The 22,702-nt window shown below is 35.5% G+C and overlaps 3 protein-coding genes across 10 annotated transcripts; 2 read left to right on the forward strand and 1 right to left on the reverse strand.

The window, feature by feature from the left end:
• Positions 1-1,372: 1,372 nt before the first annotated feature.
• On the forward strand, positions 1,373-5,390 carry LOC104882913 (uncharacterized). Its single transcript, XM_010667331.4, has 8 exons — positions 1,373-1,649; positions 2,763-2,847; positions 2,937-3,005; positions 3,237-3,349; positions 4,168-4,279; positions 4,358-4,501; positions 4,583-4,757; positions 5,081-5,390. The coding sequence occupies exons 1-8, from the start codon at positions 1,598-1,600 to the stop codon at positions 5,204-5,206; spliced, it is 876 nt and encodes a 291-aa protein (XP_010665633.1). The 5' UTR covers positions 1,373-1,597; the 3' UTR covers positions 5,207-5,390.
• A 563-nt stretch (positions 5,391-5,953) lies between these two features.
• On the reverse strand, positions 5,954-19,683 carry LOC104882902 (topless-related protein 1). Of its 8 annotated transcripts, none has more exons than XM_057392709.1 (26): positions 19,491-19,682; positions 18,442-18,479; positions 17,981-18,160; positions 17,736-17,849; positions 17,249-17,407; positions 17,043-17,157; positions 16,923-16,953; positions 16,774-16,835; positions 16,476-16,611; positions 16,268-16,377; positions 16,102-16,171; positions 15,873-15,946; positions 15,680-15,775; positions 15,499-15,594; positions 15,280-15,401; positions 14,954-15,188; positions 14,712-14,864; positions 14,470-14,604; positions 13,744-13,848; positions 13,513-13,640; positions 8,225-8,276; positions 7,954-8,082; positions 7,777-7,872; positions 6,982-7,149; positions 6,749-6,891; positions 5,954-6,370 (listed from the first exon to the last, which is right to left on the reverse strand). In XM_057392709.1, exons 5-26 carry the CDS (start codon positions 17,278-17,280, stop codon positions 6,190-6,192), a joined length of 2,469 nt encoding a protein of 822 aa, XP_057248692.1. In that variant the 5' UTR covers positions 17,281-17,407; positions 17,736-17,849; positions 17,981-18,160; positions 18,442-18,479; positions 19,491-19,682; the 3' UTR covers positions 5,954-6,189. The 8 variants fall into 8 exon arrangements, with proteins under 8 accessions (XP_057248692.1, XP_057248690.1, XP_057248695.1 ...); XM_057392707.1 differs by having other exon boundaries at positions 18,442-18,534; XM_057392712.1 differs by lacking the exon at positions 6,749-6,891 and having other exon boundaries at positions 18,442-18,534; positions 19,491-19,683.
• LOC125495015 (uncharacterized) lies at positions 8,286-10,786 on the forward strand. Its single transcript, XM_048639214.2, has 2 exons — positions 8,286-9,859; positions 10,189-10,786. Exon 1 carries the CDS (start codon positions 8,733-8,735, stop codon positions 9,732-9,734), a length of 1,002 nt encoding a protein of 333 aa, XP_048495171.2. The 5' UTR covers positions 8,286-8,732; the 3' UTR covers positions 9,735-9,859; positions 10,189-10,786.
• Positions 19,684-22,702: the final 3,019 nt, after the last annotated feature.

The following is a 22,702-nucleotide window of genomic DNA, read 5'->3' on the forward strand; positions in this document are numbered from 1 at the left end:
ATCATAAAATGTGATATTGAGTCAAATCGGGTTGGTTTGGGTTTCTCTCGATAACTTTGGGTTGGGCTCAAGTTGTGGGTCAGATGGGGGTTTGTAAGCTCTGAGTATCAATTGGAAGAGTTTTGAATACTACTTGATTCTTTTGTGGGTACTAATTAGAAGAGTTTTGGTACCAATAAAACTTTGAAATGCCAATTCTCCCTAATATTGGATTAGAGTTGGCCAGTTGTTCATGAATTCGACCAGGCCTTGGTTTTGCTTGACGTGGATATAAATATTAAGTTCTAAATTTGGGTCGATATGAAGTGATACTATAGGTCAAAGGTTCGGGTTTGATTTTAGGTTTTGCTTGAATTTTTTTTTTTTGATGTAGTGCAATAATTATCATAAAATGTGATGTTGGGTCAAATTGGATTGGGTTTGGGGTACTCTCGTTAACTTTGGGCCGGGTTCGAGTTGTGATATTGGGTCAGATGGGGGATTGTTAGCTTTGAGTATCAATTGGGAGAGTTTGGAATACTATTTGATTCTTTTTTTGGGTACTAATTAGAAGAGTTTTGAGAACCTAAAAAACTGCAAAATGCCAATTATTTCTAATATTGGATTAGAGTTGGCTAGTTGTTCAATTTGACCTAGGCCTTGGTTTGGCTTAACGTGGATGTAAATATTAAGTTTTAAATTTGAGTAGATAGAGAGTGATATCATTGCACCCCAACTTAAGGGTGTCAATTCAGGTTAAAGGTTCGGGTTCGAGTTTGGTTTTGGAGTGTGCTTGAATTTATTTTTTGATATAGTGTAATAATTATCATAAAATGTGATATTGGGTCAAATCAGGTTGGGTTTGGATTTCTCTCGATAACTTTTGGTCAGATTCAAGTTGTAATATTGAGTCAGGTGGGGAATTGTCAGCTCTGAGTATCAATTGGAAAAGTTGACGTGAATTTAAACATTAAGTTTAAAATTTGGGTAGGTCGGGAGCAATACCATTACACCACCAACTTCCTACAACAAACAACATTAAAATTTAGTTTCTACCAAGATTTGATAAGAGAAATAGGTAGCGATATCGTTCAACCCCTTTACTCATTCAAAAATTATTAAAAGAGACGGTCTAATTTTAATATAAAAGTAGACCTAGTAACTAAATGGATTAAACTAGTGACCGAAATAAATTAACCTAGTAATTATTGGGCTTCAATATTGGGCTTAGCATTGCCTAATTTTAATTTAAAAGTAGGCGGTCTCTTACAAGACAAACTCTTACTCATTTGGGTAAATTATAACTTCTCTTGTCAGAATTAAACAGTCATTTGGGTAAATTATGACAAGAACTTCTTTTGTCATAATAAAACAGTCATTTGGGTAAAATTATAACTTCTCTTGTCATAATTAAACAGAAGAATCCTTTACTCATTTGGGGTAGAGTTGTAGAGCGTAGAAGAATCACACCTAAAATCAAAAAGGGGAAAGCGAGGAAGAGAAGCATCTAAAATCTTCAACATTTACACTCCACTATTGTACCAGGAAATTCTGATTCTTTTTAGGGTTCTTTTTTTCTTAATCTCTAAAGTCTATCTCTCTCCTCGTAAATTTCGCCATGGAAATAGCAAGACGAGCTTCTCACGCTGGTTCATGGTATACCAACAACCGTAAGTGTGATCTTTTTCTTTCTTAATTTCATATTGTTTCTTCCATTTCTGCTTTTTTTGGGTTTTGCTTGAATTTTTTATATAATCCCCTCTTTTGTTGCTGAAGAATTTTTGACTGATTGTTTTTTTTTTTTTTTTCTTCTGGGTTGAATTTAAAATGTTGAACTTATTGTTGTTGTTGTATTTGCAATAGAAACTTTTTATTGTTGTTTTTGTTGTATTTGCAATGGAATCTGAAGCTTGTAATAAAAATTTGAGTTTGTTGAAATTATAAATCATATGTGATCAAGGACATTAAAATTTGAAAAAAATTAGTTGTTTTTTTTTTGGGCAAAACTGGTACTTTGTTGCAATTTCGTCATTAGTGTAATCACTGAGATTATTGGGATGATGATTTTAGAGTTTAAGAGCTTGTTGAAGATAACAAATGTGCCCAAATTGTTAAGTTTCGATATGCTTTAGGCATTTACCCCTTGAATGTTATATTTAAAAAATGTACCTTGCTTTGAATTTGATGAAAGTTAGTGTGTTGGCCTTTTAATTGATAGGTTATTCCTTTTAGAACATAGAAGGATAATAGCTATAATACTAAAGCTTCAGGTATTTATGGTATACAAGCAGAAGGTGGCAATGTTAATATGGAATTATTAGGACAATTTTATTGATTAGTATGCTTCTAGCTTTTAGATAGCCGCGATCGATCATATTCTATTAAACATATGTTATTGTATAAGGAAATTGCATTTCAAATGAGATTATGTTTGCTGAAGTTAGTGTGTAACTCTCGATTCGTTTCCTGATTAAGTTCTAATTGCCTTTTAGGGATTCAATATGAGGAACTGCTTTTACTTGTTTTTGTCTGGTTTTTTTTCAGTGTTTGGCTTTATTTATCACTTTTTAAGATATGTTATTTCCGATGCTTCAACTAGTTGAGAAGGTTTTTTTGTGGGTGTAAACTCTAGATTTGAGGAGTGGATCTGGTTGTATAGTCTTTTTCAATTTCTTTGGGGGGTTGGGGAAAGGGTGTAGGTGTGAATGTGTGATGGTCCTAGTATAGCTTTTGGGTCTTTCTATGACTCATCCTTTCTTAGCAGAATTTATGTTTCATTGCAGCGAGCAAGTTAGCTGAAGAACTTGAAGGCTGGCTACAAGAAGCTGGCCTCAGCAAATCTTCTGATGTACGAGGTGTTATCGCTCCGTAAGGCCTTTTTTTTTAACCATCTTTTACAAGGAAATTAAGCACTTTGATGGATATAATCCTCACTTTTGGAAATGCCATATGATTAGGCATGCAGGATATTCATATTCAGGCCGTGCGGCAGCCTATGCATTTGGCAACATAGACCCAACAAACATGTAAGTGTTACATGTAAGTGTTACCCTTGGAAATCAGTGGTTTTGATTTTAGTTTCACCTTTTTATGCTATAATATATTGAAAGGAAAGTAAAAATGTTTCAGATTGATGAAAACAACAGACTAATTATGTTTAATGCAGTTATGTGGTCCATATATGTACCTTATATGCTTTTCTATTTTTCTTTTGGATGGGTACTACTCTATAAGCTGCTTATATTTTGTCATTCCAGTTCACGAGTCTTCCTCCTTGGTCCCTCTCACCACTACTATACCCCAAAATGTGCTCTTTCAAGTGCCACCGTCTACAAAACTCCTATAGGAGATCTGCCTATTGATTTGGAAGGTATGACAAGCATTTTTTTTCAGTCTCTTTCATTATATAGTATAGTGTCTTTTCAAGTATGATTGAACTGGTTGAATAACATATGTTTTAATTCATGTTGTAAAATGAGATCAAAAATCTTCTCAAACTTTGCTTAGAATTAGTCATGACTAATAGGTACTTCCTCCATCCCGATTTTGATGTTCGTAGTTAAACTTTTCCGTGTCTAAAAAAGTTTCCAACTTGAATATCAAAAAGGAAAAGAGGAAGTATCTTTTATCACTTTTCCATTTAAGTGTTGGGTCATTTTCCAAAAATTGATTTTCCATGGTTAGCTTTTCCTGCATCAATAAAGTTATGGGGATATTTTTTGGTAAGAAAATAATCACATATCGGTTACCTTGCTAGGTTTCCTAGGAAATTTATTGCAAGACTCAATTGACTTGAAAAACTATTAAAAGGTAGTCTTTTAAATAAAAAGAACTAATTGGTCGGTTACTTTAGCTACAATAATTTGCTGTCCATGGACTAGGATCAGGATGGTAACGGTGTTTGTTTGAACTTCCCTTATGTGGAATCTTACAGGGAAAGGGGGGGGGGGGGTACAAAACTACAGTATAGACATAGAACTTTGGAGGCTTTTGAAAAGGAAAGCTGGTTTTTCCCCTGCTGAGTGGTTTTCCAGGCTCGTTTCAAGGAAAGTTATTGTTTTAGGCGCTTCCACAGGTGTATGTATCATGTCTCAAAATTTTCACGTAAGAAGATTACTACTTTAAGTTGCATCTCTGGATGTGTTGTGTAAAGACAATTCATTAGTATCGTCTTTCTTGTTCGACCAGTCATTGAGGAGCTTAACGCAACTGGGAAATTTGAAATGATGGATCTTCGAGTCGACGAGGCTGAACATAGCATGGAGATGCACTTGCCTTATCTTGCTAAAGTTTTTGAAGGGTAATTATTTGCTTGCCGTTTTTATGGACTGCTGCTATCTGCGTTGCTGAGTCTCACTATCTGATAAAAGTATTGCAGACATCCAGTAAAAGTGGTTCCAATCTTAGTTGGTGCAGTTAGTGCTGAAAGTGAAGCCTTTTATGGCCAATTGCTGGCTAAATATGTGGATGATCCCAGCAATTTCTTCTCAGTATCCTCCGACTTCTGTCACTGGGGGTCCCGGTATGTGACGAATATTTCTCTCGTTAATTCTATTCTTAATTTATTCCTACTCCTATAACTCTTGGTTTTTCTTTGCTTTAGCTTCAACTACACACACTATGATAAGAAACATGGAGCCATCCACAAGTCTATTGAAGCATTGGACCGTATGGGAATGGATATTATAGAAACGGGAGATCCCGATTCATTCAAGAAGTATTTATTAAAATTTGATAACACTATTTGTGGTCGTCATCCAATTAGCATTTTCCTTCATGTAAGTCTTTGTTATAGTGTTCAATCACCTATTTATGAGACTACTCTAAGGCTTTACTTTTTTCTTGTGAGGGGACTCCAAGCCTTTATTTGAAAAATCTGTCTAACTAGTTAGGCAACTAACTGGGATTGAAATGTCTTTAATACCCTCAATGTGAAATTGTAAAACGTACAAGTTAATAACTGCCTAAAAGAAAAGGTTTCCAAGACTTAGTTAAAGATTAGATTCTCTTATGTATCTAGTATCTCCTTCTATTACTTCGTCTTAGTGACTGTTCTTTTCTTTCTTCTTTCGCATAACATTTCCATCCTCTAATATTTCAGATGTTGACGAATTGTTCCGCGAAGATAAAGATTAGATTCTTGCGATATGAACAGTCAAGCCAATGCAAGAGCATGAGAGACAGTAGCGTAAGCTATGCGTCAGCAGCAGCCAAGGTAGAAACTTGAAAACCTCGGGGACTAGCTCTACCTCCTGGAATGTATTTTAGTCATTGGAGGGATGTTAATACCTAGTTTCCCGTCTTTCTTTTTTTTATGCCGAAACTCGGTTTCAATTTGTATTGCAGGTCATAAGTCTATATCAATAATGAAACTTTCTTCAGTAATTTTGTTTCTGAAGCCATTTTGTTTAGATGGGTTCATATCTGGTTGCTAATGCGTTATTTTTATCTATATCCTATTATGGGGTAATTATTTTTGTCACATTGGGGTCTTTCTGATAACAACCAATTGTTGACATAAGCAGAAGAGTTCCTGTATCGATGAAATGCTAACTTTCATCGAATAAATTCAACCATATCTCGGGCCTGTTTGATATGCGATAATAGATAGTGGCAACGATAATTCAACCATATCTCGGGCCTGTTTGATATGCGATAATAGATAGTGGCAACGATAATGATTTATATGGCGATGCAGGGGAGTGGGAAGTGGAAAGGATGGGGGAGGTCCTTGCTCTCAAGAATTGCAGTTGGTGGAATCAAATGGCCTGATTTCTCGTTCATTCTTTTGTTGAAGTTTTAGGAAGAAAAGGCAATTAATATTTAGAAGTAATCCATCGGAGAAATTATTAGACAGAGTTCGCCTTCAAAATGCACAGCATACACACTTATATAAAGAGCACAGACGCACAGTATTAGGACAGCCAAAACTCACCAAACCAAACACAAGATAACAGTAAGACAGACAGGAAGAATCAGCTGTTCCAAAGTGTGAAATTAAGATACTTGAAGATCCATATTATAAGGAAAACTTGCACGATCTGTTCACATCAACACTTGTACAGTTCCACACTTGGCAAATCGAAATTAACCATGTTGCGTACCCAGTAAGTTCCACTATCTATCTCATTAGATGTCTTAACAGAAGATCAGACATATGATCTTAACTCTCAGCTCGTTGTGCACCAACTCAAAGAAATCAATTATTCTTCAGGCATTGTGAAATTGTGATCCTGAGGATTCATTTGATGATAGAGCCGATTCAGATTGTGGTTCTGGTAGCTCAAATATTGCAGCAGTGCCATCTGAAAGCCCTAAAGCAAATTGGTATGCCTTTTTTGGATGAACAGTTATTGCTGAAGGATGAACGTTGACACTGGAGATTTGAAGCCTGCAGCAATAGACCAGGTTGTTATGGTCATCAAAGCAGCTTTAACAGCTACATTGATTCATTTTACCCATCTTTGCCTTGTTTAGTTGGTTACTCAGTATAATCACTCCGTCTCCTAATTAACTTAACCAGAAAGACTTGCGAAAGAGAGGCGATATAGCGTTATTTAAGTGGTTGGTAGGTTGGTGAGCTGAGAGCGGGGTCCACATAAGGAGGGTATATTATCTTTGTTGTTGGTACGGCCACATATCAATAGAAGGGAAGGGTAGAAGTAGGAAGTTCATTAGAAGACGCTATGCTTAAAGAAAAAATACAAGACATTAAAAACGGAAAACAGGAAGTTTTGAAGTGTATGTTACATGGTGTTCTACTACATACCTCATACTAATGCACAAGCTTAGTTGGAAGTTTGAAGCATCAAATATGAAGAAAGTTGCATCAAAAAAGCAGGCATATATCATCTTGCCATCACAGGAAAAAGCTGCACATGAAATTGGAGAGCGCTTTTCTCCAACAAACCACTGGAAGATAGATTAAGAAAAACCATCAGATTGGGTGTTCTCTATGCTTAAACCAATAAAAGTAAACCAAACAGAAAAAGGAAACATAACCTGGGATCTGCACTGTAATTTCTCTGCTTCGTATATTGCCAGAGCTGTATCATGAATGACAAGGAAATGGACTTGATCTTGATGAAACTGTATCTTAGCCCCACCAGTCAATCTAGTCCAAGATGTACTTGTCTTCATAACCCAATTCTCCGAGTCCCATGCACAAATCTTGAGAAAAAACGGAAAAGGAGTAGGATAGGGTATTGCATGCTCAGTGAAACATATTAAATCAAGAATTAGGCATGCATCTAATTCAATCGGACTTAAGAAATCTTTTAAATTAGATTTAAATAAGGAAGATTGACCAACAATAATATGAACTTTCACTGATATGTGTAAAATAACACGAATTGAACTATTTGTAATACGTAATACGAACTTAACTCTTAGTTATGCAAAACAATACTCATAGATGACATAATATTCTAATAATATTTTGCCCAAAAACTGAATCTTTAGTGTATGTTAGGTATATTATATATATATTATATATGATTTTATATTTTCTATTTATTATTATAAAGTTCTCCAACATAATATACTTGATATATTGTCTCGTTGATTAGCCCCATATTATCATGCACAACTAAGTGTAAAGTTCATATTACATTGCAATTTGCAAGTAGTTCAGTTTATATTACTTTGTACATATGAGCAAAAGTTCATATTATTTTCAGCAAAGTTTCCTTAAAAGAAGGAAGCAAAGTCATATAGGAGGTATAATCTTTCCAATATTGCTTTAGTTGCCAGAATACTAATTTCAATCAATTTTTCATAATTATGAGCAGAAGATACCTTAGAATCAGATCCTGATGAAATGAGCGTATTCAATGCTGTTGAGATTGCGAGGTCCTTAATTTGTCCAGAATGACCCTCAAGCTTATATTTAATCTGCATTCAAGAGAAGCAATGAATAATGTTCTTTTCAGACTGTTGAAATGATATTTGATTCTACAAGAAAAAAGAGCACACCTTGCCAAGAGGAATATAATATATCAGGATCGTTGAGTCACTTCTGCCTATTGCAATTATATTATTATCTTTAGGGTAAAGCGCAACTGCTGTAGTTTGTGGTGGCGAAGGAACGAAAGTCAAAAGCCTCTGCATATGGCCAAAGATAATAACAATATAATGATGAGGAATGTTTAAGATTCTGAAGCATATATGACATAAACTATGTAGATCAATTATTCAAATACAAAAGTAGAAGTGTGGATATGAGCTCCACCAACTAATAACTTACCTTGAAAGTTTGAATATTAAACAAGGAAAGTTCCCCGCCTGAACCTGATATGAGATACTAAAGAGAATATGATGTATGGTTTAGTAAATACCCACAGTTAGACCAATGGTCCTTACCTCACAGTATTTATATTCTGTCACATGTATTTTCATGGGATCATGTGACTGCCTTGTATAGGTGGACACTATTTTGTCTGGTAGTTTTTGTAGGGTTGTTTTTGTTTTGTCTATAGTGCTTTCTCTTAGTGATATATATAGATAGAAATGGAGTAATGTAGGGCAAGAGAGAAAAATACACACTGTAAAGAGGCACAGCCGCAAGAAGTGAATGAGAATGAAATCAATGGCAATCTGCCAGTTGAAACAATTCTATCTTATTTGTTAAATATTAATTTAACAAAGATTAAAACTTTCTTTATGGTATCAGAGCAACAAGGTCAATAAGGATCTTGAAACAACTCAAAAATACATTCAAAAATTTAATCTTTCTTTGCCAAGCATCAGCACTGATGGCAGCAAAAGGAGCAAAGGAGAACAAAGAAGAAAAGGAGATAGCAGGATATCATGACCCTTACTATCTATCCTCTGCGGACAACCACACAATGCAAGTTGGAACCTTGATGTTCACAGGAGGTAATTATTTAAACTGGAGTAGAAGTGCTAAAATGGGTTTAGCATCTAAAAACAAAATGGGTTTCATTAATGGAAAATTGTCCAAGCCTAGCACAGATTCACCAGATTATTTTAAATGGGATAGAAATGACAATATGATTAGATGTTGGATTTTGAAATCACTTAAAGAGAGTATAGCTGCTAGTCTCATGAATGTTAAGTCTGCTAAGGATTTGTGGGAAGAAATTGCAGAGAGATATGCTCAGAGCAATGCTCCACAAATCTATCAGTTAAAGAAGAAATTAAGTGATTTAGAGCAGAATGATATGAGTGTGTGTGATTACTACTGCAAACTAAGAGAATATTGGGATCAGCTTAGTGACTTGGAGGCTATACCGGAATGTAGTTGTGGTGCAATGGTGAAGTGCAGTTGCAACATTGAGAAGAAAATCATGGAGATGCAAGAGAGAGCTAGGCTGAATGATTTTTTGATGGGATTGAATGGAAAATATGAGAATATGAGAGGGAATATCCTAGGGATGGATCCGCTGCCTAGTGTAAACAGAGCTTATCACTTAGTGCAGCAGATAGAAGCTCAAAAACAAATGACAGAAGGAGTTTATCATGTGAGTGATATGAGTGCATTAAATGTACACAAGCACAGTGTGTCCCTTGGACCCCTTGAGCACTTCCAGAGGAAGGATTATAAGCAGAAGATCTTGGAGAAGGCCAAGTTGAAATGTGATCATTGTGGGATGAGAGGGCATGTTAAGGAAGGATGCTACAAGATCATTGGATATCCATCAAAGTTTCAAGAGAGAGGGAAGCCAAGAGGAGGAATGAGGTATGCAGCAAATGTTGGTAAGCAAGAAGGAAGCATATCTGGAGACACCTTTTGATGAGAATGCAGGGGATGGAAGCATGAAACAAGATGAGGGATACATTTCAGCAATTGTTCAGCAAGTAATGAAGGTGATGTCTGAAAAACAACAAGCATCTAGCAGTCAATCAAGCAACTTTGCAGGTATTATTTCAGCCTCAAATGTTGCATCTCACAATGATGTTTTTGATTCAGAATCTTGGATAATAGATTCTGGAGCATCAGATCACATGGTGGGAAATATAAACCTTCTCACTGATATTTGTGATCTAAAACAACCCATCCAAGTAGGACTCCCAGATGGGAGTATGAAGGTGGTGAACAAGATGGGAATGGTGAAGCTGTCACCTAAGTTAATACTCATGAATGTGCTGTACTTACCAGAATTTCAACACAACTTGTTATCTCTTAGCAAGTTGATAAAGTACAGCAAGTGCAAGATAGTTTTTGATGCTCATGGTTGTGTTTTTCAGGACCCTACTGAAAAGAAAACAATAGCCTATGGAAGACAGGTGAATGGTCTTTACAAGTTGTGCATGGATGTGAAGAAAGGGATGGAAAGAGAAGGCAAGGAGGATGAAGTCAAAGAGATAGGAGTTAGTTGTAATTCAATGACTGTTAAAAGAAAACTTAGTTTGAAAACAATTCATGCTAGACTAGGGCATGGCTCATTGTCTAAGCTTAAGCACTTAAGTTTTTGTGATTGTAAGAATGTTCAGGTTTTGATTGTGATACATGTTGTGTGGCTAAACATCACAGGCTGCCTTTGCCTCTTAGTATTAATATAGCTAGCAAGATTTTTGAACTTATTCATGTTGATTTGTGGGGGCCCTACAAGGTGCCAAATATATCAGGTGCAAGATACTTTCTTACTATAGTTGATGACTATAGTAGAGTAACTTGGACTCATCTTCTGAAAACCAAGGATGAAGTTCAACATCTTATTGCTAGATTCCTAGCTATTGCTGAAAATCAGTTTCAAAGCAAGGTTAAAATAGTGAGAAGCGATAATGGAACAGAAATAGTGAGAAAGGAATGTGATTTGCTTTTTGGTAAACAAGGGATTGTTCATCAAAAGAGCATACCAGGAGTGCCTCAGCGAATGGGAGAGTAGAAAGGAAAATAGGTTCCTTTTGGAGACAGCAAGAGCTATAAGGATTCATGCAGGGATTCCCAAATTCTTATGGGGAGAGTGCATTCTTGCAGCAACTCACTTGATTAATCTCCTGCCAAGCAGTGTGATTGGATGGAAGACACCTTTTGAAAGGCTCATGCAAAGGGAGCCACATTATGATCATTTGAGAATCATAGGATGTTTATGTTATGCTAGCAGTAGTGAGAAGAAAGGAGATAAATTTGAAGGTAAAGGGATAAGAAGCGTTCTCATAGGATACCCATATGCTGAGAAAGGATATAAGCTGTATGATTTGGAGAATAAAAAGCTTTTTGTGAGCAGAGATGTGGTATTTAAAGAAAATATATTTCCTTTCTTGATGAAGCCAATTGAAGAAGCCAAATTAAAGGTAATAATGAATGAGATACCTTTAGTAGACACTAATGAAACTGCAGTAAGGATGGAAATTGATGAAGAGTCAGAAAGTGAAGATAATCAGCAAGAGATGGCATTAATTGAAGGATGTGAGACAGAAGAAGTTAGGCCTGCTGATGAAGAGGTTGCTGTTGACACAAGTACCGTAGTTGAGCAGGAGGTGAGCAGACCCAGGAGAGAAAGGCAGATTCCTGTGAAATTGAAGGATTATGATTGTCATATACCTGGCAAAGGTGTTGTGAGCAATGTCACTAACATAAGTGAAGCTGTGAGCCAGGGGATGCCCAATCATGAACAATATTCAGTAGATTACATATGTAGTCTAAACAATGCAATGAAGGTGAGAGAGCCTAGCTGTTACAAGCAAGCTTGTCAAGAAGAAGAATGGAGACAGGCCATGGATGAAGAGTTGGATGCACTAGAAAAGAATCTGACTTGGGAATGGACTGATCTTCCAGCAGATAAGAAGGCAATAGATAGTAAATGGGTTTATAAGGTGAAGATGAACAAGGATGGTGGAGTTGAGAGATTGAAGGCAAGACTTGTTGCCAGAGGAGATAAACAACTTAAGGGGAAGGACTATAAGCATACCTTCTCCCCAGTAGCAAAATTTGCTACTGTGAGGTGCTTATTGCCCTAGCCACCATGAAAACATGGAAACTACATCAACTAGACATCAACAATGCATTTTTGCATGGATATCTAGATGAGGATGTTTACATGAAGGCTCCTCAAGGATGTAGGAATGTTCCACCAGGGAAGGTATGCAAGTTGAACAAGAGTTTGTATGGATTGAAGCAAGCTTCAAGACAGTGGAACATAGAGCTCACAAAATTTTTGAAATACAGAAAGTTTATCAGTCCAAGAAGGATTATTCTCTTTTCTGTAAGGAAGAGAATGGGAAAATGTGTGCTATTCTTGTTTATGTTGATGATATTTTGATCACTGGTGATGATCTTGATAGTATTGATCAACTGAAGACTGATTTAAACAAAGAATTTACAAGTAAAGACCTTGGAGAAATGAGATTTTTCTTGGGCTTGGAAGTTTGTAGAACTCCATCAGGAAGCATGCTTAGTCAAAGGAAGTACATCAAGGAAATAGTGAGAGATGTTGGATTGGAATTCTGTAAAGAATGCAAATCCCATTCCTCAGCACATTAAATTGTCCACTGATGAAGGGGACATTATGCCTGATGCAGAGCTGTACAGAAGATTGATTGGTAGGCTCCTATATTTAAATCTGAGTAGGCCTGATATTTCCTACTCAGTTCAACAGCTCAGTCAATTTATGAGCTGTCCTAGGATGCCTCATTGGCATGCAGCCCTCCACGTTGTGAGATATTTGAAAGGGACAGAGGACTGGGGTCTCTTCTATCCTTCTAATGGTGACCTTACCATCACTAGCTTCTGTGATGCAGACTGGGGTGCTTGTTCCTTTACTGCAAGATCTTTAACAGGTTGGTGTATCTATTTTGGTGATAGTTTGGTATCATGGAAGACAAAGAAACAGAAAACTGTTTCAAAATCTTCCACTGAATCCGAGTACAGATGCATGTCTCAAACCACCTCAGAGCTTGTTTGGGTAGATGGTGTGCTCACTGATCTTCTATGTTCTATTCCCAAACCTATCACACTCTATTGTGACAATCAAGCAGCTCACTACCTTGCTCACAATCCGGTTTTTCATGAAAGGACTAAGCATCTCAAGGTTGACTGTCATTATGTTCGAGATCATTTGGAAGAAGGTTTTATTTCTACAGCTTTCATTAGATCAGCCTCTCAGATTGCTGATATCATGACAAAATCCTTATGTTCCAAACAACATCATTTTCTGTCTGTCAAGTTAGGCCTTGTTCCTTTTTCCTCCCAAGTCCAACTTGAAGGGGGGTAAAGAGAATATGATGTATGGTTTAGTAAATACCCACAGTTAGACCAATGGTCCTTACCTCACAGTATTTATATTCTGTCACATGTATTTTCATGGGATCATGTGACTGCCTTGTATAGGTGGACACTATTTTGTCTGGTAGTTTTTGTAGGGTTGTTTTTGTTTTGTCTATAGTGCTTTCTCTTAGTGATATATATAGATAGAAATGGAGTAATGTAGGGCAAGAGAGAAAAATACACACTGTAAAGAGGCACAGCCGCAAGAAGTGAATGAGAATGAAATCAATGGCAATCTGCCAGTTGAAACAATTCTATCTTATTTGTTAAATATTAATTTAACAAAGATTAAAACTTTCTTTAGATACGAATTATTCTTTGTCAATGCCAAGCACGGCACAGCTATGTCTGGGAAAGATCCAGGTGTATTTAACATAACAGGAAATCCATTCTCCAGCTTCCATATTTGAGGAATAGTCTCATCATTATCCTAATTAAATGATTTTCTTGTCAGGATACTCAGAAATGAACTTCCACATATGACTGGTTCTTGAAACTCCAAATTAAAGCTAAAATAGGTTTCATTAGCTTACCATGGAGTTTGTGTCATTTCTAAGCCATTTCCAGACTAAAACAGTGCCACTCAATGTTAATGCCAACACTGAATCACCAACACTAGTGTAGGCCATCCTACATATCTGCAGTCATGAATGACAAGAAAAAAAAAATAGCAAGTTATATTTCTACCATATGTTTGCTACGAGTCTTCCAATAAGGATAGGACTAATAGATCTAAAATTCAGCAAATACATCACAGGAAACACTAATTGTCTACTAGAACAGTTTTAGACAATATGACAGCAGGTGTGACAACTGCGCGATGAAAGTATCCCCAATTTAAATTGTGTCAACTATTAGGTAGTGTGCTGTTCAACATACTTCGACTGAGTTAGAGAAAAATTAAGTTCAGTTAATATTTCATAAGTCCAAGTAAGTTCAATAAGATAAGGTAAGTTCAGTGAGTGAAATCCAGTTGAATAGGACACACCCTTAGTTTGAGTTACTAAATGCATCTATGCATAATTAAGACTTAAGAGATCAATTTGTAGTGATTAGATTTCTTCTATAGTTCTACATGAGAAACCTGTACAAATATAACCTATATGTCAAATTGAACTATACATACTTTCATTTTGTACTCACATTGTTAAAGCCTCGAAAGAGAAAAAGGACACGCAGATGAGTCATTCAGTTGTGAACAAATAATCTTCTGTCAGATAAAGTACTACACTTTGAAGAGCTACAACAGGCTATTATACCTTTCCACCTTTCACATCAGCAGATAGCCTCCGGACACAGAGTCCAGGATGTTGGTCTAACAGGAAAGGCTCGTGACTGGTGTTATCTTCGCCAATGGTAGTAGGAGCAACCTCCAAGAGTCTAACATCGTCTCTCTACATTCTCATATTACAAAACAAAGAGACAGTATATAACTATATATTATAACCTAAAAATAGAAAGAGGAAATATAAAATTAATAAGAGCAGGCTTTTAAAAACACCTGTAAGCATCTTGCATCAGCAATAGAATGATGTTCTTGACAAAATTTTAACAATTCAACACCATTAGCAGTAGCCAATATCACAATTCTGTTTTCCATTGCAGAGACAGCTAGAAAAGTTCCGTCCTTATTGAATCTAATATATGGATATACCTTGGTAGCAAGAGTAAATTAGAATTAAAATCTAAAGGACATAACTTCATATACTTGAATGAACTTGTAAATTGACAGATCACTCTTACAGGTAAGCCTTCCCTTATATCCGTAGATGAGACAAATTTAGAGTTTCTCATATCCCAAAACTTTATTTGGTGGTTATCTCCGGCTGCTAAAACCTGGTTTTTAGCGGTATCAAAATGCACAACTCCAGGACAAGGTTTCTCAAGTCCTTGATATGTTTTCTTAACACTGCCTTTTTCATAATCCCATTCAAGTATGCATGAATTCTCTTCCTCGTTTATCACGCATGAAAAGAACCTGGAAATTATTGTAAAAGGTTATGTTTACACATGTAACGTCATCGTACTTTTTGTGCCAAATGGTAAAATTTATGTTTTGTTGAGATGACCTTGTACTATCCTTTGCACAAACCATCCTTCTACAGCAAGGATCGTCAACTGCAATCCTGTTTTTTAAATTATCATACATCCATCCTCGCATTTCACCCATTGTTGATGTTGAAAAAATGAACTGAGACAACAAAGTCATTTCAAATGCAACTATGAATAGAGTTTGGGATAACTGCAAGAAGGGGAGATGACAAAGCTAAATCTATACCAGAACTTACATTAACCCCTTTGATGTTGCATGGAAAAGCACAGATGACAGGAGCTTTATGACCATCAAAAACAAATTTACTTGCACCCGTGAAAGCATCCCATACCTTTCAACATTCATCAAAACTAGTAGCTATGTCAATCAGCCTCCTGTATATAGCTCTAGAACCATGGATATCAACATGGACTAACCTTGACCATCTTGTCGTCGCCACAAGTGATGACAAAAGTTTCCTTATCAGGTTTAGAAAATGCTATATTATTGACACTGCCAACATGTGCATCAATCTGACAGAAAAAGGCGACATGAAAAGGAATAAAATGTAAATTAATAAACAAAATTTATGATGAGAGGGGGGAAGGCTAAGAAGCCTGAAAGATATACCTCTAAACTTTGAAAAATGTCATTTCCATCTTCATAGGTATATAGTTGCACAATGTGTTTTGAAAATGCCACACCTGTGAAATGATCAATATTAGATCATGTCAATGTTTCGCTTTCATGACGTTTTATCTTTGTCCAGGAAGAGATCATGTCAGTCATGATTTTGACAATATTCCTACTATAAGTTATTTTACCGTAACAATCTGGATTTTCTTAATATGAGATTTACCAATGAGGCTACCACCAGGGCTCCATCTTGTGCATTTAGCTGACACGTGAATTTTTTTTGAAAGGGCTGCCTGAAAATGTTGAGATGGACTTTCAACTTCAGGTAATTCAGACGACATGTCAGTTAAGCTTGTTGATAATATTTACAAACGGGGAAAGGACCATACTTTGAATATTATTGAACATTCTCCAATATACCAGATTCTGAAATTTCTGGAAAGTAGTTTCCTCCTCAAAGCAATGTCCCATAGTGATATACTTCCACTATCAGTTCCCACTGAAAGGGGGGAGCAGACAAAATTTAGTTGTCGCTAAACTCTAGATGTACATGGAAGCTGAGCTCCAGAAATAAAGTATAGCTAATTACAAGCATACCTAGAAGAACAGAATTATTAACAGGGTGAAAATCCATTGTAGTTGGATTTGACTCTTCATTCAAAACACATCCAACAGTCACCGGCAAATCAAAAAGCTCACTTTCAGAACTATCCTCCAGGCAAGGCCAGATTTCCTACAACACAAGGTTGAATGTGTAAGCCAATAAACCAGTTATTGTCAGAATACAGTATCAGCTTACACCTTCATTGCAACTGCACAAAGACATCATGCCACGAATATATATATAAAGTAATCAAGACCAAAATTGCGACAAGAGGCGAAAACAACTGTCTACCTCCGGAAAAGTTGTAGTTGACTCAGTTTCAAAAGCATCCTCGACCATACCATAAGTCACATCTCACAAAAGAGAAATAGAAAAACTAAGGAAGATGACAAACTGAGTTAGACAAGAAACAACTTGAGTAATGAAAAATGAAATAGTACCTGATGCCTCAAAATAAATAGAATAAGAAGGCTGCCATTTCACAAAATAGACAAAATTTCAATTAAAAAGAAAAAGGAAAGACTTCCAAATATGAGATGAAAAAGAAGAATGAATGTTGCCTCTAGATTGCTTTGAATGTATTGGTAAATTGATTGACACATATGATCCTTAAAAAGGGTTTCTACATCAGGGACTGGCTCAGGATTTTCGCATTTAAAATGCTGCCAATTTAAACTGACAAAAACAGGTTAAGCAGCACTATTTAGAAATCTATCATAACGACAAATTGTACATGAGAGAGGGGTTAAAAGGTGAAGGACAGTGCCTTTGGTTTATTAGGTGTCTTAGCCTTGCCATTCCAATTGTAGGAAACTCCAATTTTCCATGGAAACCTGGATCCGCCTCGATGATCTTCCTCAAGTCTTTGCTAAGATTGGCTCTTCCAGTGTAAATATCGCCATAGTTTCTCAGTAACTTATGTTCCCTAAAGCACCACAATTAACTATAAACAGTGCATAGTGAACTGGTGTGAAGAGATAAAGGATATGGATAATGCAGAAGCAATCATTCTGGAATCTTATAGACAATCGGATTGTTAATTATTAGTCTATAACTATTGATACATCTTAGATTGGCATAATGCACACCATTGATCATATCTTTAGCTTTTAACTATGATAGTATATTTCAACTAACAACATGACAATTAAATCTGAACATAGGCGGGTATATTTGAGATACAATCAACATTATGAAGAAGTACATAATCTCTTAATTTTTCCTCGCAGTGTAAAGATGTATGCATTTCTTACCTGAAATCGTCAAATGTTAGGAGTTGAGTAATTTCCTTGACGAGCTCTTCATCATGTGAGGCAAAAACCTTCAGTTCATCTCTAACAATCTCTAGTGCCTTTGCGTGATTTCCTCTGTCATTTACATAAAAAAAATTATTCTTGGAATTATTACTGTTGATATGAACGTCTTTTAGAATGATAAATTGCAAAGAAGCAAAAAGGGCGCAAAGCGCAAACTTTAGGTCTTGCATATTGTAAATTACATGTCCAGTGCTTCCAAGAGCTTTTGCTTCCTAACTTCAAAAAGAACCTTGATCAAGAACTTATCATCCTCCAAGTTTCCATAGCCAAAGATATATCTTTCCACCTCTTCCCATCTACCAGAAAGTATCAGGGCCTCAAAGTAATTCAAGTCAAAGAAAACAGCTGTTTCACGCTCTAGCCTGTTCAATGATTATAATATCATTCAACTTTACAAGATTATAAGTACGGATATCTCAAGGAGAAAGGTAATCATCAATCTACAGAATTCAAAGAAGCACACCATTTCAACACTACCAATATATATTGAAAATCAACTTTGGATTTTATTCAACCTTACATGATTGACATATTTTTTAGGATTTTTCTTACTTGGAAATCGAAGAAAAAATCGAAATGATTTATCCAAAATTTATCTATAGTTTAGAAACTATACAGCATGGAAATTTTACACTTTACTCACACGTGAAGAGTTTCATTGAGCTTCTCCTCCCTACAGAACTGCAGAATTAAGAACACAAATTATTCGTTGAATCTCATCATTTCGGCAACTTTCCTGTCATAATTCATAAAGCAATCATAACAAAAACATCAAAAAATAACAAATAACGAAAGATGGAAAAAGAAAAAAAACCAATTTCACAAATAAACTAAATTAGTAAATTTTTTGAGAGTACAAATGACATGTTTCAGGTTACAACTTATACATACCCAATTTCACAAATAAGCTACTTCCTCCGTTTTTTTTTACTTGCAACACTTTCCTAAAATGAAAATAATTAATTACTTGCAACATTTTCTACTTTTGCTTTTCCTTTCTCTCGATCTCTCCAATCACATGGAGCGCTTTCTTTTTTTTTCCTCTCTACCTCTCTCCTACCCAAATTTTGCATTGGAGTTGATGAAAAAAAGTGTTGCAAGTAAAAAAAAACGAAAGAAGTAATTTTTTTGGTTCAGCATCATGTAACATGGAAACAGCTCGAGTTTCGGAAACAGATACATTTTCCAAAACAAGTATAACCGCAATTCGTAGCCATTACCGGACTTCATTAGCATGAAAAAGGTAGGGTTTCAGCAACGGAAAAAATCTCAGGTCTCAGAAGTTACTGTGCTTCATAATTTGGCAATGTAGACAAATTCACTTAACTTCTATCGAAAATAATATATAGATAAAGTTGTAACTAAGCATCCTACAATTGACAATTGATGGAACAGTGAAATTAACCAATAATTCTAGTAATGGATCAATGAATACAACTTCACAGCTCAACATGCAACGCTACAAAACCGTTCAATTTCACCAAATAGAAAGGAAAATGCAAAGGATCCCTCTAAGTTATTCTTAAAATTCAGCTTTTAGCTATGTTAAAGGAGCGAAAATAATTGAAAAACAGCATGCTTATAAACTATTTAATTGATAGAATAATGTAATCATCAAAATGAAGAACAAATGAGCATGCAAAAAAAAAAAAAATTAAAAAGGCTATAAAAAAAAAGAGAGAGATACTTTACATTACAGAATTGGGGAACTGGAGACGAAGAGACAAACCAAGAGATGAAGTGAAGTGCCTACTTTCTGTATCATTGTTGACTGACAGTGATAAAGAAGTGTAAATGAAATGGTATTATGGGGAACATGCAGCTTTTCGTCTACCTCTATTATATAAGGCAAGACACAGACACCAAAAAATACAAAAAAAAAAAAAAAAAAAAAAACTAACTGTCTCATTTGAATGAAAAAAAAAGGAAAGTAAGACATTTAAAATGAATATTAGTTTTTTGAGAAAGAAAAATATAAAAATAGTTTTGCTAGCCAATTAATATTTATAGTATACCTGCATGGTACACCTAAGACTATTTTCTCCAAATGAGCAAAATGAACAATGAGCAAATAAGCAAACATTTCTACTCATTTAAGAAAATGAGCAAACATTTTTATTACAAAATGAGCAAACGAGTAACTGAGCAAAATGTCCATATGAGCAAATTTGGTGTCAAATGAACACCTGAAATTCTAATTTATTACAAAAAATACCCCTGGGTGTACCATGTTCATGGTAGACCCGGTTGTACCATGAGTGAACTCTTGCGTGCATGTAAGACTAGTGTTTTTTAGTTGCACCCTTTGTTTTTTTGTTTTTTGGAAATTCTTAATAGTAACCCTCAACTTTTTAAAATTTTATTTGGTAAATAATTTTGATGTTTGCTCTATTTGATAATCTTACACTTTATTTTTTGCATTTTCTTTAACCTTATTATTTTTAAAATAAAAGCTGATTTTTAATTACAAAAAACTGATTTTAAAATGAAAAAAAAAACTCAAACCCTCTCCCACCAAAACACCCATACTACCACCCCCTCTCCTCCCCTAGCCCTAACCCTCACTCACCAAACAACTCTTTCTCCCCAGACCCTTCGACAAACCCCCACTGCTCCACCATATATAACCATGCATCTCTCCACCATAACCACCCATCATGTCCCTCTTTTCTGCTCGTTGCCATCACATGTGGCTAACTTAGCCCCTGAGAATCGACCCCGACGCCATCCCTTGCATCCCCTCATTTCCATTTCTCCTCCCTCGAAAGTTTTTTCAACAAGATTTGAACTTGGTGAATTAAAGTGACAGGTATCTCATACTTCAGGCGCTACAGGGAGACAGAGGAAGAGTAGACTGATGGAGGAGGAAGGTAAGTGAGGATGGGGAAAGGAGGTTCAATTTTTGGGACCAGAAAATGTAGAGAATGGTTGGGGAAAGAGGGTTAGGCTAGGGTACACTAGGGTGGGGGTGGGTGGGTATCAGAGAAGGACCGTGGTTGTTTTCACGACTTTTTAGAGGGTGGGGGAGGGGGTTTTCGGACGACCAATGTTCGAGGGGGGATCTGTGAAGGTCATGGTTGGGAGGGTTTGGGTTTTTATTTAATTTTAATATTAATTTTTTTTAATTGAAAAATCAATTTTTTAAAATTTAAAAATGATTTTAAAATGCAATAAAATTAAAGAAAATAAAAAAAAATAGAGTAAAGGGTTAACAAATAGAGGAAAGATAAAAATTGTCTACCAAATAGAATTTTAAAAAGTTGAAGGTCACCATATAAAATTTTCCTTTTTTTATGTATGTCAATACGCTTTTTAAAGTATTAACTAGTTTTTAGGTTCGGATTATGCTCCAGGTAATTATAGTTTTTATTTAAAATATTTTACTTTGAACTGATAAAATCAAATATAACTTAGTTTAGTGGTTATGATTGTAATATATAAGCTTGAAGTCATAAGATTGAATCTTATGGAGTACATTACGTTTTCGAATTTATAAAATTGTCACTTTACGATGTATGTTTCTTATGTGATGATGAGCAGAAAGCTTGTCGGAATTGATTGATGAATAGTTCCCGAATGTCAAATGGTGCAAGTAGAAATAAACAGAAGTTAGAGGAAGTAGATTAAGGTTGTTAATTAAAGACGATGTTAACAAAAATCAACTTTTTTAATAAGGAGAGTGATCCATATCTCTTTTATGCCGGTAATAAAATGGGTTTAATAAGTGTTATTAAATTAGTTTGTTGAAGCGTTGAATATTTTGCAATAAAGGATATAAAAAAGATATCCACGTAGATTAATGTTTAAAGTGTTCACCAACAATTAAAATAGCCTTTTTATCAAAAATCTTTTAACACGTCCTTTTCAGTAGGTAAGGACGACAACTGGGCAGGGCAGGTGAGGAGGATGGTCCATCCCCACCCGCACCGACATAAAATTCATATTCCCATCCGCGCCCCACTAATCATTGTGAGGTAAAATTTGAGATCCATCCCCACGCCCAACGGGTACGTATTTAAACCTATCCGTCCCCTCCCACCCGCATGGGTACTCGCGCCCGTGTTGTACTCACTTTATTTATACCCGCAACTATACTCCCAATAATCCCAAACAAGTTGACAATATTACAATTGCAAAATAAAATTATTAATAATAATATAAGTTTACAAAATTGCATTTTAATAATAAATATAGAGTAGGGTATGAGATGAAGGAGAAGCGGGATGGGGAGAGTATATCATAAGTCCACACTTGCTACAACACCCATTAGGGGTACGATTTTCATCCACATCTCCGCCCCCATCCTCATCAAACATAGACCCATCCCTCCCCTGATCAGGCGGGGATGGAACATGTCTCCTACTTTACCCGTCCCATTGTCACTCTTAGTTATAGAATGGTAAAAAAATTAAACCCTTCTTAATTTGTAAGCAAGATTCTTCATTGTAAAAAATATTTGAAATTCAAGTTTAACACGTAATTACTCTTAATACCTACTGGTAATATTATAAAAATTTGGATGTATTTTCTAATATAAATCCAACAACATAATTTATACTAATATTAGTAATCAAAGTAAGTTTTCGTAAAATCATGTGTGTCTTCATCTACATATATCAATACTTATGCATGACCTCAATACAAATTTAACCATTTAGAATTAAAACTCTTTGCTACACCAATATTACATCCGTTCTTTTTTAATAGTTACACTTTCACTTTTAACTCTATTTATAAATTTTCCTTTTACTAACATTTGTGGTTTATGATTAAGATAAAATACAATCATGTGCGGTTTTTTTTTGATTCGTCTCGATATGTACTTTTACAGTACTGACTTTTTATATTTTTTACAAATACAAAATTAGAAATATAAAGGCTCAAAGTAGTGTATCAAGCGTGAA

This window comes from Beta vulgaris, chromosome 2 (assembly GCF_026745355.1).
Source record: "Beta vulgaris subsp. vulgaris cultivar EL10 chromosome 2, EL10.2, whole genome shotgun sequence".
In the NCBI taxonomy this organism is placed as follows: Eukaryota; Viridiplantae; Streptophyta; class Magnoliopsida; order Caryophyllales; family Amaranthaceae; genus Beta; species Beta vulgaris.

Bases quoted from the DNA above. Each gene is read 5' to 3' on its own strand.
- LOC125495015 (XM_048639214.2), top strand. From the start codon at position 8,733: ATGGCAGCAAAAGGAGCAAAGGAGAACAAAGAAGAAAAGGAGATAGCA.
- LOC104882902 (XM_057392709.1), bottom strand. From the start codon at position 17,280: ATGGCAAGGCTAAGACACCTAATAAACCAAAG. The intron at 7,873-7,953 runs GTGTGCTCTTTT...TCTTGAATGCAG, and splicing joins ATTATATTCCTCTTGGCAAG to ATTAAATATAAGCTTGAGGG. The intron at 6,892-6,981 runs GTTATGTTTCCT...TCTATCTTCCAG, and splicing joins AATTACAGTGCAGATCCCAG to TGGTTTGTTGGAGAAAAGCG.
- LOC104882913 (XM_010667331.4), top strand. From the start codon at position 1,598: ATGGAAATAGCAAGACGAGCTTCTCACGCTGGTTCATGGTATACCAAC. The intron at 3,006-3,236 runs GTAAGTGTTACA...TTGTCATTCCAG, and splicing joins AACATAGACCCAACAAACAT to TTCACGAGTCTTCCTCCTTG. The intron at 3,350-4,167 runs GTATGACAAGCA...TTGTTCGACCAG, and splicing joins TCTGCCTATTGATTTGGAAG to TCATTGAGGAGCTTAACGCA.